The sequence below is a fragment of the Bombyx mandarina genome, chromosome 12 (genome assembly GCF_030267445.1).
Source record: "Bombyx mandarina strain Sakado chromosome 12, ASM3026744v2".
Classification (NCBI taxonomy): domain Eukaryota; kingdom Metazoa; phylum Arthropoda; class Insecta; order Lepidoptera; family Bombycidae; genus Bombyx; species Bombyx mandarina.
Window position 1 is genome coordinate 11875886 of NC_143219.1, and position 17279 is coordinate 11893164.

At 35.4% G+C, this 17279-nt stretch overlaps 1 protein-coding gene across 1 annotated transcript in view; it reads left to right on the plus strand.

Moving 5' to 3' along the window:
• Nucleotides 1–17279, plus strand: part of beat-IIIc (beaten path IIIc) — a 130426-nt gene that overhangs the window by 95509 nt on the left and 17638 nt on the right. Inside the window, exons 3-4 of the mRNA XM_028178498.2 lie at nt 12004–12218; nt 13798–13933. Coding sequence (XP_028034299.1) covers nt 12004–12218; nt 13798–13933 — 351 coding nt within the window. The remainder of the gene's footprint in view (nt 1–12003; nt 12219–13797; nt 13934–17279) is intronic.

The window sequence follows — 17279 nt, forward strand, 5'->3', positions numbered from 1 at the left end:
GCCAGTCTTCGTGCCGGATGAAGTCGATTTCACGCGCCGCCAGCCAGTCTTGTGTGCTCTTCGCTCTATGAACTGGCGCCGAATCTTGTTGGAATACCCAGTGCCTGTTATTGAACATGGTATGAGAAACAGGTTCCACAAGGTTCGTCAGGACTGTATTTTGATACACAACTGCATTCGTTTTTACACCTTTCTCACAAAAATGTACCTCTGTTAAGCCCCAATAAGAAACTCCCAACCATACCATGAGCGAGGATGGAAAATAACCTCGTTGGACACGCGGAATACGGTTGCTCGCTTCTTCACTACTGTGTGCGTACACCTTATCATTTTTTTTGTTGTAGCTCTCTTCTACGGTAAAAAATTTTTCATCCGAAAAAAGAATTTCCCGATATTTTTTCCCGCGTACCGCTTCAACAAAGCGCGGCATCTCTTCAGTCTCAGGTCCATTAGACGAGCATTCAAACGATTTCCTGTTTTTCTTCGATATGCCCGAAGACCTAAGTCTTCATTTAACACCCTTTTCATCGTGGTTCTGCTTAACCCCATCTGAAGGGCCAACAGTTTCTGCTTACGTTTGAGATTTCTTTGAATTCGCGCCTTCACAGCTTTTAAGACTGCTGGAGTCCTAACAGACCGAGGGGGACCATTTCTTGACCTGTCATCTACACTAGAGTCTTCATTTTATCGTTTGATGGTACGATAAACGAATCTTTTGGTTATATTCAAATTTTTCAGTATGTTAAAAATTTGCATTGGCGCGTAACCGCAACGATGCAACGCAATAACTGGAACACGGTCTTCTTTAAGCGTCCACTCCATATTTAAAAATGAGTAAAATTCTAAATGTATACTATTTTTATTTTCATGAACAATTCGAAATTCGAATTCAATAAACTTTTTTGTGCCCAGCATTCTAAAAGAAAAGTTTTTACTGTGTGACAATACTTATGACCTGACTAGGTATAAGTAGAGCCTAGCTGACCTGGCAGACTTTGTAGTGCCTCAATCGATAAATAAAAGACCTAAACTTTTGTATGAAATAAACTTAAAACAAACAAAAGAAATCCGTCCGACGGGGGACACACCAAAGGAAAAACAAAATTGTTATTTTTATTTAATTCGGAACATTTTTCATATTTATCTACCCTTTAAACCTTCTCTGGACTTCCACAAATAATTCAAGACCAAAATTTGCCAAATCGGTCCAGCCGTTGTCGAATTTTAGCGAGACTAACGAACAGCAATTCATTTTTATATATAAAGAAGATTACACTTTTAGAGGAACAGAACTCGTCTAAAACAGCTGATTAATTATGAAGAAGTAACGAACGATTACGAAGAGGTAAGGTCTCGATAATCATAATAACCTAGTGGCAAAAGTATTATCATTTTCTCATACTTAATGTCCGTGCGTAGATTCGGCTACTTTTTAGTTATCTAGAATTTTCTTTTGTAACATAAAAGATAGATATTGAATTTTACTGATTATTTTATATTGGAGCACTTTCTGTGGGGGAAGGCAGAACTCTAGTCATAATATTTGAAAATACTCGTATTTGTTTACCATATTTAAAAGTTGTGTAGTTCAGCGAAGAAGTCGAAATAAATTATGCAAGCACTTCGTTGCAACTTGGCTTGTGCAGTGTGCGCTGGTTTCTGTATTATATGCAGAAGTGTCCATAAAGAAATCCATATAAAAGTAAATATAGACGAGCATAATTTGGAAGTTGATATCTTACTGAATAAACGGCTATCGTAAAAATTATTCAACTTATAACACGAATTCTAAATCCAGAGCAAGAATTTTGAGTGTTTTATATAACTAGAGGTCCCGCAGTAGTCGAAATTCGACTATAATTAATTGGGATTGTAAGTTTGTACACCATTACGATTGTATTTTATACTTCTATAATCAAAAATTTCGCCAAGACTACACTATAAAAAATATTAACAAAGACAAACAATATTTAATCTATTCTCAATTTGACAACAGACGTCAACAGAAGACTTTTTGGCGGGAACGCGGGGAGTGAAGTTGTGTGATTTGTTTTATTTTGTCTAGTTAGTGTTTCTTCAGATTTAAATGTGTAATAACGGTGGTTTATTAACTATTTAGTATCTGTGAAAGTAGACATAGTGGGAAAATGAAACAAAGCCACTGAACGTAACTTCTCGGGATCTTCCAATAAGTCAACTGAAAAAGTCTCAGTAAATGACCACCATTTTACTGAGATTATACTTCATCCCATATCATCTCATCTCATGTCATTTCATTTCGTTTTCATTTCACTTCATGCCATGTTTCATAATAATCAACTTTCTTTTCATTTCATAATATCATTTTCATATAAAAAAGTTACGTATCATTAAAATTAAAATAAGGCTTGACCTAAAGGTCTTAGCTACCAGGTCATAAAATCACTTAAAAAGACGTCAAGAACAAAAGTTTGACAATAAATAGTATGCATGCGTGTGTGCGTCAAATACCTGGTATGTAGTGTGTGTAATGTTTTTTTTATTGATTTAATGTATCTTTTATGCATTATTTTAAAAAAATATTAGCATTGTGCACTTCTTCTCTATATTCTCTATAAGTGTGGAAAATTTCATACTCCTCCGTTCGCGCAATTTTCGTAAAAAGGGATACAAAGTGTTTGCCTCACGTATTAATATATAGATAACTGTGTCTATCGAATCGCTCCATTTTTCATTATCAACGTAGATCCTTCGACAAATAGGCCTTTAAAATTCAATCATGTTTACAACTTGTTCAAAACTAAGCAACCTTTATGTTATTTTGCTGAAACGCGTCTGGTTTCAATATAAAATGTAAGGAATGACTACATTCTGTCCACACATTATCTTCTTACACAATTTTTAATGAAGGACAAGCCAACAAATACGCTTTCGCATTTACAAAAGTTGCTATTACTATTTCAAACAATAATGAAAAATGTATTTTATATTTTTAAAGAAAAAATAATTTATATTTATCCAAGTAGTCTTGTTGGTCAAAAAAGACTATACTGTTTTTTAAAATAAACCAGCGTAATTGAAATACCTTCCAGGGTATTAAACTTAAATACCATTTCTTTGAAGCAACATTTTCTTCTACTTTGTAGTTTTTATTTCGAACAAGGCTAATGATCTATGTTTTATGAAAAACTTTGTACTAATTTCATTTTTATTTTAAATAACTGGACGATCATTAGGTACTCATGAGAAATCATTTGAAAATAAGACTTAATATAAGTAAAATTTTGCTAACACAAACCTGAATTGATGATTTAAGCATTAAGGTAAACCAATCTTCTACAACAAATTATTGCGCTTGTTTTAGTGAGGTTAATTTTCATGACAATTGTAGTTACGATTTTTGGTAAAGACTGCGCATCAGAGAATAAATAAAATTTAGACCTTATTAAAGATGGATTCAAAGAAATCTGAGACGCTACCTACTTAATTGTTGTGTGGGCGATTTACGATTTTCGCCATTGTTAAATATACCTATGGTATAGAATTACGTTAAACATGAGTGATTCTATTTTTCTTAAATGTTGTGTGGGCAGATTTGCTCTAGGGAAGCAGTGGAGGTATTTAAAATATAGGTTTTTAAACTTTCGACCTAAACCTATACTTAGATTTGAATGAATTCGTGGTATAGCGTGCTGTGATCCCGCACCAGTACCACGAAGCCGTGAGACAGCCTCATGTCTCAAGGTGGGTGGTGGCATTCACGTTATGATGCTTACAGATGCTGATAATCTTGTGACACCAGGTAGATCATGAGTTCGTGCGTCCAAATAACGCAATAAAGAATTACAAAACACGCATATATGTGTATTGGTGAAGTAAGTGAATCGTTTCACTGAATGATTAAGATGAACGCTACGTTTTCACACGCATTTAAATTTAATAATAGGAGTTAAAGTATGAAATTGCCGTTTTATTGTAATAGGTACTTCGAATTGACATAGAATCTTCATGGTTCGAGATTTTTGAGTGAAACTTTTTTCAAATGGTACCTGTGAGGTTTTTCTTTTAAAAAATGTGCATCATTCGATTATCGACTTTCAGTTGTTTTTATTTATTCAGCTTAGACAAGAAAGCTGGATACTTCGAAAATTCGTGTGATTTTTGAATACGAGCTCCGACGCGGAACTACCGCTGCAGAAACAGCTCGCAATATCAATGTGGCGATTGGAGAGGGGACTGCTAATGAACGCACCGTGCTAATTTGGTTTAAGCGCTTTTGTGATGGAAATTTTGATTTGAAGAACGAATCACGTGGGATATACACTATCACTAAATATCAACTTTTTTTTTTAAATACGTAATTTGGGTACTACGTAAGAATTTTTTTTTGTCCCCTATAGCTCTACTATGAGGTGTTTCAGAATTATCCATTCTTTCTGGGACACCCTGTATATTGTTCAGTCTAATCATGTTTTGGTTAGACTAGGTTAGATTTTAATTACTCTGCCCGTATAGGCTATAAAAATACAAATTTATGAAATGGTGTTTCTATCACAATACCAATCCCAGATAGTGCGGTGTGTTACATTCAAACAATATATCGGTCGGTGCACCTGGTACCAAGAATCATTTCGTATTCAGGGTAAAGGTTGAAATGTTTAATACGACTGAAAAATACGCAAACGAATAATACATCCGTGGCTCGTTTTCTGACTTTCAGAAGTGAAGAGAGATGTTTATCGCCTTCCCAATCTTCGTAGGGTAGTATGATTATTTTCCAGTAGAAGAATCTAGAGCTAGCTAGTAAAGCTACAGTCACAAAAGGTAGAAGTTTTGATGCAATCAGAATAGCTGTTAAAACATTTTAAAAGTTATAGCTAAAACTAGTTTCACGGTTTAATATCGCCTTTTTGTGATAAAGGTAATAATAGGATGTAAGCAAAATATGTACATCTAAATTTGTAAAAGATCTTTTTTTTGCTTAGATGGGTGGACGAGCTCACAGCCCACCTGGTGTTAAGTGATTACTGGAGCCCATAGACATCTACAACGTAAATGCGCCACCCACCTTGAGATATAAGTTCTAAGGCCTCAATTATTGTTCCAACGGCTGCCCCACCCTTCAAACCGAAACGCATTACTGGTTCTCGACAGAAATAGGTAGGGTGGTGGTACCTACCCGTGCGGACTCACAAGAGGTCCTACCACCAGCAATAACCAGATCAGATTGATTCATGAACATGAGAACATTGGCTATTGTCAAATCTACCACATACAAGTCTTTGCGTTAGTAAATACATTAAAACCCTGGTTGCAAACTCCTAATTTAGGTAACAAAGTACTCGAACATGCATAAAGCATTTTGAAGTTCATTGAGTAATTGAAATAAATAATGTTTCAATTTAATATTTTTTGTTTACTTTAAATTCACTACGAACACCGAAAATTTGGTTTGTTTGGACTTAACTGCAAAAAAAGCCCCGTCTATCCAATAATCAAATTTCAATCAATTCTCTCCCGCTATTTCGAATGGAAGCCAAATAAAATTCATGTTCGGAAAATAAAAAAAATTTTGTTTGTTAAAACCTGCTTCGTGCACGTAGCAAATGTTTAATAGAAAATATCGGTAGTGTTGCAAAACGTTCCCTTTTTTTTTATTTATTTATTTTTTTTTTTTTTTCCTACCTATGCTCAGAAATTCGAACTTAAATATATATAGTGCGTTTGTTGAACAAAGGAAGAGCCGACACTAGTACCGATTACAGCAAACGTGACTTGGTGAAACAAAACGTTACGTGGCTAGAGCATTTCGTGCAATATTCGCAATTCAAATGTACAACTAAATGGCTTATGGGCCAATGCAACTTTCGTCTCTACGATTTAAAGAGCGGGCAAGTTCGAATCTGAACTAATTTTAAATTACTATATTATAGAGAATCCCAAAAAATTCAAGAAAGGATAGGATAGGATTCTTTGGAGGAGGCTTTTGCGCTGAGGTGGTTCACATTAGAAGGAGATTAAATTACATGAGCAGTAGATTTATTATGGTTTAATATCTTTATATTAATACGTGAAGCAAAACCTGTGTACCCCTTTTCACGAAAATTGCGCGGACGGAGGAGTATGAAATTTCCAACACTTATAGAGAATATAGAGAAGGAGAAGAGAATGTTAATATTATCTTTAATTATGCATAAAAAATACATTAAATCAATAAATCAATAAACATTACACACACCTATTTCCCTGCCCTGCCCTGCCCTGCCTATTTCTGCCGTGAAGCAGTAATGCGTTTCGGTTTGAAGGGTGGGGCAGCCGTTGTAACTATACTGAGACCTTATAACTTATATCTCAAGGTGGGTGGCGCATTTACGTTGTAGATGTCTATGGGCTCCAGTAACCACTTAACAACAGGTGGACTGTGAGCTCGTCCACCCATCTAAGCAATAAAAAAAAAAAAAAAAAAAAAAAAACACTACTATGTATTTGACTCACACACGCATATTCTTTTGTTTATTATTAAAAATTTGCTATTATATAATGTCTGTAGTCAAATTGAGACTAGATTAATATTTTTTGTCTTTATTATTATTTATTTATAGTCTTGGCAACTTTGGGATTATAGAAGTATAATTCTATAATTAAAAAATAATCTTTGACAATAGAACCATAATAATGCTCAAACTTATTATTTAAATTAATTATAGTCAAATTTCGAGTACCGCGGGACCACTTGTAATTAATAAATAGTAAATTAATTAAACTGTATCTAAATTTTTTGTGGAAGCAAATAAGGCAATTTTTTTTATTATCATATTATAGAGGTTATTATATATTATTTTAGATTTATGCCATGTTAATATTTTAGGTGTATAGATAATCTCACGATCTAATTAGTATTGATTGGCTTCAAAGATATACTTTAAATAGCTTCAACATAAAATCGAAATTCACTTCTATATAAGTAGCCGCGAAAACTTTTAGAAACTGCCGAATACAACTTAATTATTTGTGACGTTATTTGTAGTCAAAGCTCACCATAGATTATACAATGATACAAAACGATTAGACACATTTGATCTCATGATTTATGTGTATTCATATTGAGTTGAAATTATTGTTACGAGTGGGATATTTAGTTTTAAATCATTAGATTACAAATATAAAAATAAATTATTCATCATTATCTTTGATATTTTTGGTTTGGCTACTACCCTATTAGTAAGTTAATAATGTATTTAGGCCTGTTGCTTGGCTGCGTACATTAATGAAAAACTCGCAATATTATTTTTATTAATCAGAACACGCCTAAAAACAGCCAACAACAAACTTCTCCTACTGTCACACTAAACGTTCGTAGCTGGAATATTCTCATTAAACTTCCTAACATATATCCTAAGTTATAGGTACCTAGTCTCTTTTAAGTACTTATAGTAAGGCATACGCAAGCCCACACGACTAGGTATCATTTCCCATTGAGTGTCGCAAAGCAATATTTTGTGCTGGAGTCATTGTAATTCTTGTTCATCGTATCATCATATCATAATCAAATGTTTCTTATTTACACAATTTAATTACTAGGAAAATGTATAAGTTTGTCTTGTCGAGCATTCCAAATGCGTAAACTAAGTAGCTCTTTTAGGGGCTATGTAAAGGTGTGCATTTACAACAAGATTCCATTATTCAGTTATTGGCCAAGCTAAGAAAACTGGCGAAGAACGTTAGTGCTGTAAAGTATATTATAACGCTAATAATGAACTAGCTGACAACACGTAGTGAGAACGAGATTTACCCTCCAGAGCGTTTCAATTTATTATTTACTTGTAATTTATTGAATATGTAAAATTGTTATAATGAATTTAAAAAAAATAGTTACTAGAAATAAAAAAAAACTTAGCCGCTTTAATGAATGGCCATAAAAGTGCTAAGTTTTCGTATTTTTTGAAACCGAAGGTAGAAATGGCATGTTTGAACATTCAACAATTGCGGTTCGATGACACCTAATTTGAATTAAATCATTTAGATTTGTTTGCGAGACCACACCGGCTTGTTTCATGGTGCGCAGTGAAATTAAATTTTTACGGTGTCGATGGACTTCGGTATCCACTTTAGACAACGCGCACTGTGGAATCTATGTATGTACTTTTTCACCAATAAGAAAATATCAATAATACGAGTAGATCAGTAATAAACTAAAATTCATGAAATTTCATATTCGCTATCAGTTAAAGTATCATTGAAATTTTAGTTAATAATTTACCAAATGATCTGATGGCTTAAACTATTTGAGCATTATAAAATTCTTCAACATTTCTCAAAAGCATAGACCTGTCTGTTAAATTATTAAATAAACATTACAGTATCAAGACATTTATTAGGATAAAATGTCCATTAGATATTAACACATAAAAATACGTTTCATATTAATACGTTGAGCCGTTTCTTATGAAAGTCTGCGAAGCGTTTTATGGCACCTTTATAGCAGCAGGGGAACGCGTGGTAACAAAGATCGTTTTTAATTTATTGACTCATAAACAAAGGGAATTATTCTGGTTTCTAAAAACAAACAAACAGTACAATACATTAAATAAACATCATATGAATTAGGAATATTTGCGATGCGGTTTTTTTGTTTTTTTGCTACTTTAGTTATTTGATAATGTTATTAGTTCAAGTCAAAGGCTTTCATAGGAAACAGTACACGTGTTTTTAGCTTTTAAAGCTTTAAAATAAGGCTGTTCAGACAATGGCCCGCGGCTTCTTTTCAAGCGGCCCGCGACGCATGTTTTAATCGGATAATAGTTTTAGTTAATAAAATTCTTTGTCAAAACATATTATAATCAATATTTGGTATAATTTATCTTTATTCTTGTAGCATTCCATTCCCATGACATAATTTAAAAGTTAAGCTATATTTTATTATTATTGGGGGAATTCCTGGAAAGAATTTGTTACCCTTTATTTTTTTTTACTTGAAAACTGCAAATATTTTTTCCGCAACCCTTCAGATTTTGTAGTAAATTTAATTAGCCCGCAAAGGTATGTAGTTTAAAAAGACCTGCTATAGAACATGAAATGTTATCTGGAATCAAAAACGATGACGACGTGGAAATATGAAGTCTGTTTTGTGAGAAATCGGAATTTTAATGTGTGATTGTGATTTTAATTTCTGCATTCCATTGTGAGGTTATACAGGATGACCTTTTTTTTCAATAATTTTGTATGAGTTTTGTAACAAATACTCGAATGCCCATGCCCATGCAATGCCCATGCCATGTAATATTGTTCGCCAAGTGAGATCAAAGTGAACAAACAGGTAAATAACTATTTTTCTCAAATATCCGGTGATTGTATGCTCAACAGCTTCTCGGCAATTTGTTCGATGTCGGAGCGTAGCCGCCACGTAGTCAATTTGTTAAACCGGTGAACGTCGGAAGCGGTTACGGTGTAGCTGTAGACAGTGAACTGTGTGATATTTACTGTTTGACCGATCTAGGCGACTTTTTTAAATTTAATTTTAATTTATACGTCATACTAGAGTTTAACCTTCGAACTAAAGTAGTGGGTTGACTGTTTTTTTTTTCTGAGATGGCGGTCGACCTCACCACAGCCCACCTGGTGTTAAGTGGTTACCGGAGGCCATAGTCATCTACAACGTAAATGGTTCTAAGGTCTCAGTATAGTTACTACGGTTGCCCCACCCTTCAAGCTGAAACGCATTACTGCTTCACGGCAGAAATAGACGGGGTGGTGGTACCTACCGTGCGGAATCACAAGAGGTCCTACCACCGGTAAAAACCACCTGTTTTGTGTGTTTTTGTGAATTAAATCTTACAAATGATTGTTTGGTGGGATTATTGTGATTTGGAATATATGGTTTCAAATTTAAACCAAACTAAAAAACAGTGCAAAAATTTCTTATTAAATTATTATTTCACATATTACGAAAGATAAAATTAATGTTCTTATTATCATTCCAAAATTACTAAATCATTATTGTGCATTAATTTAAAAAACTCAAATCGATTAGAAGAAATTAAAGCTCCGCTAAACACAACTCAAAAAACATATTACGTACATTTCCGAACAAAAAAGTGGAAAATATTTAATTTTTTTACATCGTTTGACTGCGAGGTTGGATCATTGAATAGTCTGCAACGTGCACTATCTGAGGATAGCTCTCGGCTGGTGCCGTCGCTGACACATCACTTAGCGCCATTTCCGTCTTAACACAAGTGCTCAGTCTGGCTGTATTGAGGGGCTGCGTGCTTGAGATTACAGTCTCGCAGTAGAGGCCCACGACCCGACTTATATGTAGACAAACGATTTATTAGTAGAATTTACAATTTTGTTGTTGTTGTTGGCTGAAGCGTCAATACGTTGTCTGTATAAGTGAAGCAAAAAAATTGGACTCCTTTTTAAAAAAATTGCGCGGACGGAGTAGTATGAAATTTCCCTCACTTATAAAGAATATAGAAAAGGAGTGCAGAATGTTAATTTTTTTTTTAAATGATGCCTAAAAAATACATTAAATCAATAAAGAAAACATTACACACACTACATACCGTGTATTTGACACACACACGCATGTATACTATTTGTTTATTGTCAAACTTTTCTTACATATTGTAGTCTGTGGTCAAATTGAGAATAGATTAAATATTGTTTGGCTTTGTTAATATTCATCTAAAGTGTAGTCTTAGCGAAATCTGTGAAGAAGTATAATAATAGTCTAACAATAGAATCATAATAGTGTATATACAAACTTATAATTTCAATTAATTATAGTCGAATTTCGACTACCGGGGGACCACTAGTTTTAAATAAATAAAAATCTCATTCACTTTTCTGTCGGAAACTTTCAATTATATCTACTTTATGTAATTAATAATCATGGGCTACCAACATGTGCCCCAAAGCCCTGCTTTTCTTCCCTAAACTAGTAAAAAATGTTTCAAATAGTAGATCAAATATATCTCGAGTTTATTTAAAAAAAAAAACACGACCAATAATTCTTGCATAATATGACAAAAGTGAGTTCCATTACAATGATATCGGTTTAAAATATTAATCCCTAGTTCCCGTAAGCTGTATTGACGATTATTTGTTTTATAGGAATGATGTGTAAAAGTTTTGCGGGATCGTTGTCTTTATTCGCCAATTTACTTACATTTGAGTTTCGCCTCGCGGGTCGTAAAGTAATATTATCCACCGCTGGGCGAGGGCAATAGTGCTCTTTTACGGGCCGCGAGCGAGCGTCACATGGGAAATTATTTGACGTGCCATTTAATGGATTTTTGCCTTCATAACACGCTACCTACAACCAAATAAAAATACTCGAACGAACCTACTTACTCGATGTGGTGTGTTTTATTGAAAATGTCAGCTTAGAAAATTTATATTACGTTTATGTATACAAATGTCTCTTGATGTACATACGCTATTTGAGTAATAAAACATAAATAATGTACTAGTTATTATTGACTGAGCAAATACCCAATAAATAATAATAACTAGACTTTACTCATTAACTTTGTACAACGAAAAGTTAAATATCAAATAAAATTGTCTGTAACATATTTCACCTGAGGTTTTATCGATAAAAAAAAGTGTGTGGTGTCGTGAGACACCGGATAGGAACGAAGTTCCTTATTATAAAAATATTAATTTTAAGTTCTATTCGAGGTATAAGCAAAATAAAACTGGAGGCTTCGCAACAACCCATGGTCATTCGGTAACGTGCAAACTTATTCGTTCACGGTTATTTGCATAAGAATTAGTGTATTTCGTAAACGAACGCTCTGAGATCGTGGTTAATGAATGATAAATAAATATGTTATTTTTTGTACGTTATTACAATGATAAGTCCTACACTGTGTGCATTACTGATAAAAATCTTACGTTACGAACGTTTTTTCCCGGTTAGGGTACCCCTCCGCAACGTCCCATCAGGAACTTCGTTCCAAAAAAAAAACTTATAAAAATTAAAAGTAAGTCTTTTGTCACGATCCGAATTGTCTCCAGATTACGGCGTGACAAGCCTCGAACTATTAGAGCTACGGGTCCCGGCGCATGTCCCACTTGGCACCCGAGCTGAACTTTCCTGTAGATGGCAACTCGGCCCGGCCGACATCCTTTATTCCGTCAAATGGTATAAAGACGGAAAGGAATTCTTCAGACACGTGCCACGAGATCAAGAGCCACGAAGAAAATTCCCTCTCCCGGGAGTCGATGTTGAAGTGAGTTGAATTATTTATAAATATAGTTTCCCTGCCTGAGTAGAGATTAGATCTAAAACAATTTTGTTTTTATTAAGCCCACACACAGCAACAGGATGTTTTTGCCACAAATTCATATACTCTTGTTATAGTATTTTTGTGCGAAAGTATCAAAATAATATTGAATAGTTATACCGCAGTACAGTTTATTGGTCGACAGTCAACTATAAGCACGAAAGAAATAAATTCGCCGTAAATGGCATAGAATGAGATCAGCTATACTACATTTCTTAATATTACTATTCCCCTATGTTCACTGACACCACAAGACTGACATCAGATTAGATTCACGTGTAACGCGAGGCGTTTATTTGCGGCGAAGCAGTTATGCATTCTGATTAGTAAAAAGCTGATATATTGATATTACTTAAAGGGACACTGGAACTATTTATTTGTAATGATAAGCGGATTAATTGGATATCCGTTATTGTTTCACCCCGACAAAAGTCATGCTTTTTTATTTACTTATTAGAATTTTGTGGAAGAAGTCATCCGAACGGCTTTGTCAGGTTTAGGCTTAAACTCGATAGTGGATCTCAGATGTCGCTACCAAAATTTCTGTGATTGCCGAACCGAATAGGTACTCCCGTTTTTCCTGTAGGGATCTTGTTTATTCTTCGACGAATGTACAAATACTCGAGTTAAACTGATAATTAGGAGGAAGTTTTTGAGTAGGATACGTTTAATTGGATTAATCCGGTTGAAAGTGGAGTTTGCTTAGGTCTCTCGAGAGGAAACAATATAAAACTGGACCGGATATTGCGTTGTGAAGAGGCGCAGGTGTAAACAGACCGGCTCTCGCGTGGGGACTCATTTCTACTTTCTTTTATTAACGGCTAAGTTGTGGCAAAATTCTAACAAGGGCTGTATTTTTACGTAATAATCGCGATACCATTATTATTATTTACAGAAAATTTGCGTCACTCGAAAGATTTAAATAATTGTAATTTTTGTGTTGCCGTTGGTATTAACAATACTTAGGATTATATTGTGTTCTATTTTTGATTCGATAGAAAGCAATACCTGAAATTCTATGCAGCTTGAAGTATTACTAGACTACCGTCTGTGGTAACCGAGTATTACTAATTCTTCACAATCTAAGCAAAATAGAACTGTGCCTGTTTTTGTTACTGGGAATGTTTTGACCAACTATGCCTCATCTGCTAAAACCTAGAGAGTTAAAAAATAATTTACATGTTGAGTGTATTTTAAATCAAACTATATTAAATAAACTTAAGCAGAAATCAATATCTATCACAAAACCAAAATTATTATATCAATGAAACACATTCGAAGCCTAACTTCTAGAACATTATCCGGACACCCAGTAAATATACATATTATTATTAGTATTAAATTCATTTATTTCAGATAATATTAATCCATATTAAAGTTAGTGACCGTGATTTCTTAAAAATATTTTAATAAGGATGTACATACAATTTCAATAGTTGACCATAATATCACTGAAAATATCATTGAAAGTAACAAATCTCACGTGATCGTAGAAATGAAATCTAAATTGGCTTCCGTTTTGTAGAAGTCGAGCACGAATGGCGCGAACGTGACTCTCGCCCCGGCCATCCTGGAAACGGGCGGGCGCTACCGCTGCGAGGTGTCCGGGGAACGGCCGCTCTTCCCGACAGTGTCCGACCACGCTGATATGATCATCGTAGGTAAGTTCACGGTGTCTGGCGATTTTGGAATAAACGACTTATTTGAGTAAATTTATTTGGAATGGGAGCTTTTTTTATGGCTTGGATGGGTGGACATCTACAACGTAAATGCGCCACCCACCTTGAGATATAAGTTCTAAGATATCAGTATAGTTACAACGGCGGCCCCGACCTTCAAACCGAAACGCATTACTGCTTTACGGCGGAAATAAGCAGGGTGGTGCTCCCTACTCGCGTGGACTCACAAGAAGTCCTACCATCAGTATTTTATTAGGACGTTTTCCTGCTATTTTTTTTCCCTACCTATGCTGATAGCCTTGAGAGGCTATTTCAGCTTCTCCTTGACGTGTAGCTGAGGTCACGGTGCTCAAATCGAGAGTCTTGCTAACACTGGCCCTAGCAAGACCAGTGCTTCGCAGAATCTACCACCGGATCGAAAACGCGACCTACTGAGAAAATCCGGCGAGAAACTCAGTGGGCTGTGTCTATAGGTTAATTTACTCGTCGAGCCCTTGGTCGCAAGCGACGGGTTCGCCGAGCACAGTGACCGGTCTGCTATAGCTATAGCTGCTATTACATTAAAATTAATGAGCCTTACGTCTTGTTTCAAAGTTAACGTTATTCACGTTGTGGTCTCTATGGATTCGGATAAACATTTAGCATAAGGTTTTGTTTATTGTGTTGAATACAAATAGTCCCTGTTCATAATAAGTTATCGAAAGCTTATAAGCCCACTATCAGAAGACTATCAAAAGTGTTTTCATAGTTATTATATAACATACAAATAAATATTCAAAAACAAAATGATACAAGATCTTGGAAACTAAAGACTAATTAATAGTATTCATAATTAATAGAGGTTAAAGTATGAAATTGCCGTTTTATTGTAATAGGTACTTCGAATAGACATAGAGCGTTCATGGTTTGAGTTTTTTGAGTGAAACTTTTTTAAAATGCTACCTATGAGGTTCTACTTTTTTTTTAAAGTGCAACATTTGACTATCGACTTTCAGTTACTGTTTCTATTCAGCTTAAAAAGATGTATACTTCGAAAATTCGAGTCATTTTTGATTAGAAGTTCCGACGCGGAACTAACGCTGTAGAAATAGCTCGCAATATCAATGTTGTAATGTTGTTGGAGAGGAGACTGCTAATGAATGCACCGTGCGATTTTGATTTAAACGCTTTCGTGATGGAAATTTTGATTTGAAGAACGAACCACGTGGAAGACCGCCTATGTGAATTACAATGAATTGAAAGAGATGATGGAAGCCGATCCGAGCCAAACTACCCAGGAATTAGCGGCATGGTTTAACGTAAACTTTTCAACAAGATTGACTACACGCTTTTTTTTACAATAAAATAATTTTTTCTTACACTATTTTTAATTCAAATTTATTTTCTATTTTTAGTTTGATTTTCTATAAAAGCGTATTTTGTTAGTTTTTTTAAACAATTATTTAATTTTCATTTTTTAGTTGAATTTCAATTTTTAAATTTTTTTTTAAATATTGAATTTTCATCGGCCCTTAATAAAAATACCAAATTTCGAGTTAATGCGACGTTGTGAAGGGGGTCAAAATCATGTTCAAAGATTCCGTTACATACTAACATACATACGTCTGCAGCTAATAAATGCGTATTAATAGCGTATATGGAGCAGTTCGCAAGACAATCGAATGTCGAAATTCAGGGGATTCCAGAAATGAAAACTTAATGTCTATAGTTAAAAAAATTGGAAAAACGGTCTCCTGTAATTAACAAGAAACTGATATTCTGGCATTCCACAGAGTTGCTAAGCAAAATACCAATTCGAATCGTCCGAAAAATATTTTAGGGAAGTTAAACTGTTCTCGTAGTACTCGAGACAACGTTCTTGCTTCTGTTAAAATCTTTAATAAAGGCAAGCACAGTGATAAAAAACTTAGCACTACCCATATATAACTTCCTGGTGAACAGCGCCCTGTTTATGTTACTGAGCACTTGTCACCTGAAAATAGAAAACTTCATGCCGCTACTAGATTAGCTGCCAAGGAGAAGAATTACAAGTTTGTTTGAACACGAAATGGTCGCATCTTCGGGCTGTAGACTGCTTGCATAAGCTGTGATTTAACCGTTATTTTATTTACCTACAATGCCTATTTCTGCCGTGAAACAGTAACGCGTTTTAGCTTGAAGGGTGGGGTAGCCGTTGTAACTATACTGAGACATTAGAACTTATATCTCGAGGTGGGTGGCGCATTTACGTTGTAGATGTCTATGGGTTCCAGTAACCACTTAACATCAGGCGGGCTGTGAGTTCGTCCATCCATTTAAGCAATAAATTAAAAAAACCCCACTCAGTGGGAATTAGCGCATTTAACCCCGACCCACAAGGATGGGAGGCTGGATGATATTGCCCAATATCGACCGGTCTCCATACTGTCTGGGTTTGGCAAGGCACTGGAAGCCATAGTTAATAAAAAACTGATAACTCATTTCAAACAATCTACGAGTATAGACACAAATCAACACGTCTTTCTGTCCTCCAAATCGACAAATACTAACTTAGCTAGTTATGTTTCTAATATAATTGACACTATGGACGGACGTGGCGAGGTGCACTCTGTCTACACTAAATCCAGAAAGGCGTTTGACTTAGTTAATCAGAACTGGGTATCCATGGATCGTTACTTAGATGGTGCGAGTCGTACATACGCAACCGCTCGCAATCGGTAAACATTCAAGAGTTTAAATCTACAGAATCTAGAAATTAGTTATCGATATATTTTTTTTTTTTTTTTTATGTTTGAAAGTTTACTGGTGGCCCGAAGGCCTTTCCAGTTTCACCAGGACACGTGGGCGAGCAAAGGCTCAGCCAGGAGAGGTGGGATTTGCTAACAGCTACCCGAGCGCCTCCGAAGGAGACCTAACAGCTCAAGAGTAGCTGCTTCGCGAATGAATCTACTACCGGATCGGAATCGCGACCCGCTGAGAAGATCCGGCGAGAAACTCAGCGGGCTGATGCATGGGTTAGGTTGCACGTCGACCTCTTTGTCGAGTTCGACGAGTACGGTTACCGGGGTCCCTAAGCCTGCCCCTAGTATTAGAGCTGAAGGCATCTAATGCAAAGGTTATTGGATCTGATGGATCCGTAAGGACGTGTCTAGGGCGTCGACGGTGACTGGCTCCTGCATGATCAGGATTTGGGGAGTAGTCAGCGGCGGCAACGATAAGGCGATTATCATGACGCATAGCCTTATCGAAGTATCGTTCCGACGCTGACTTTATGTATTTCCGAATTGATTCGAGGCCCAGGTCGTCGTGTAGGTCAACGTTCCTCACGAACCACGGAGCCCCGACAGCT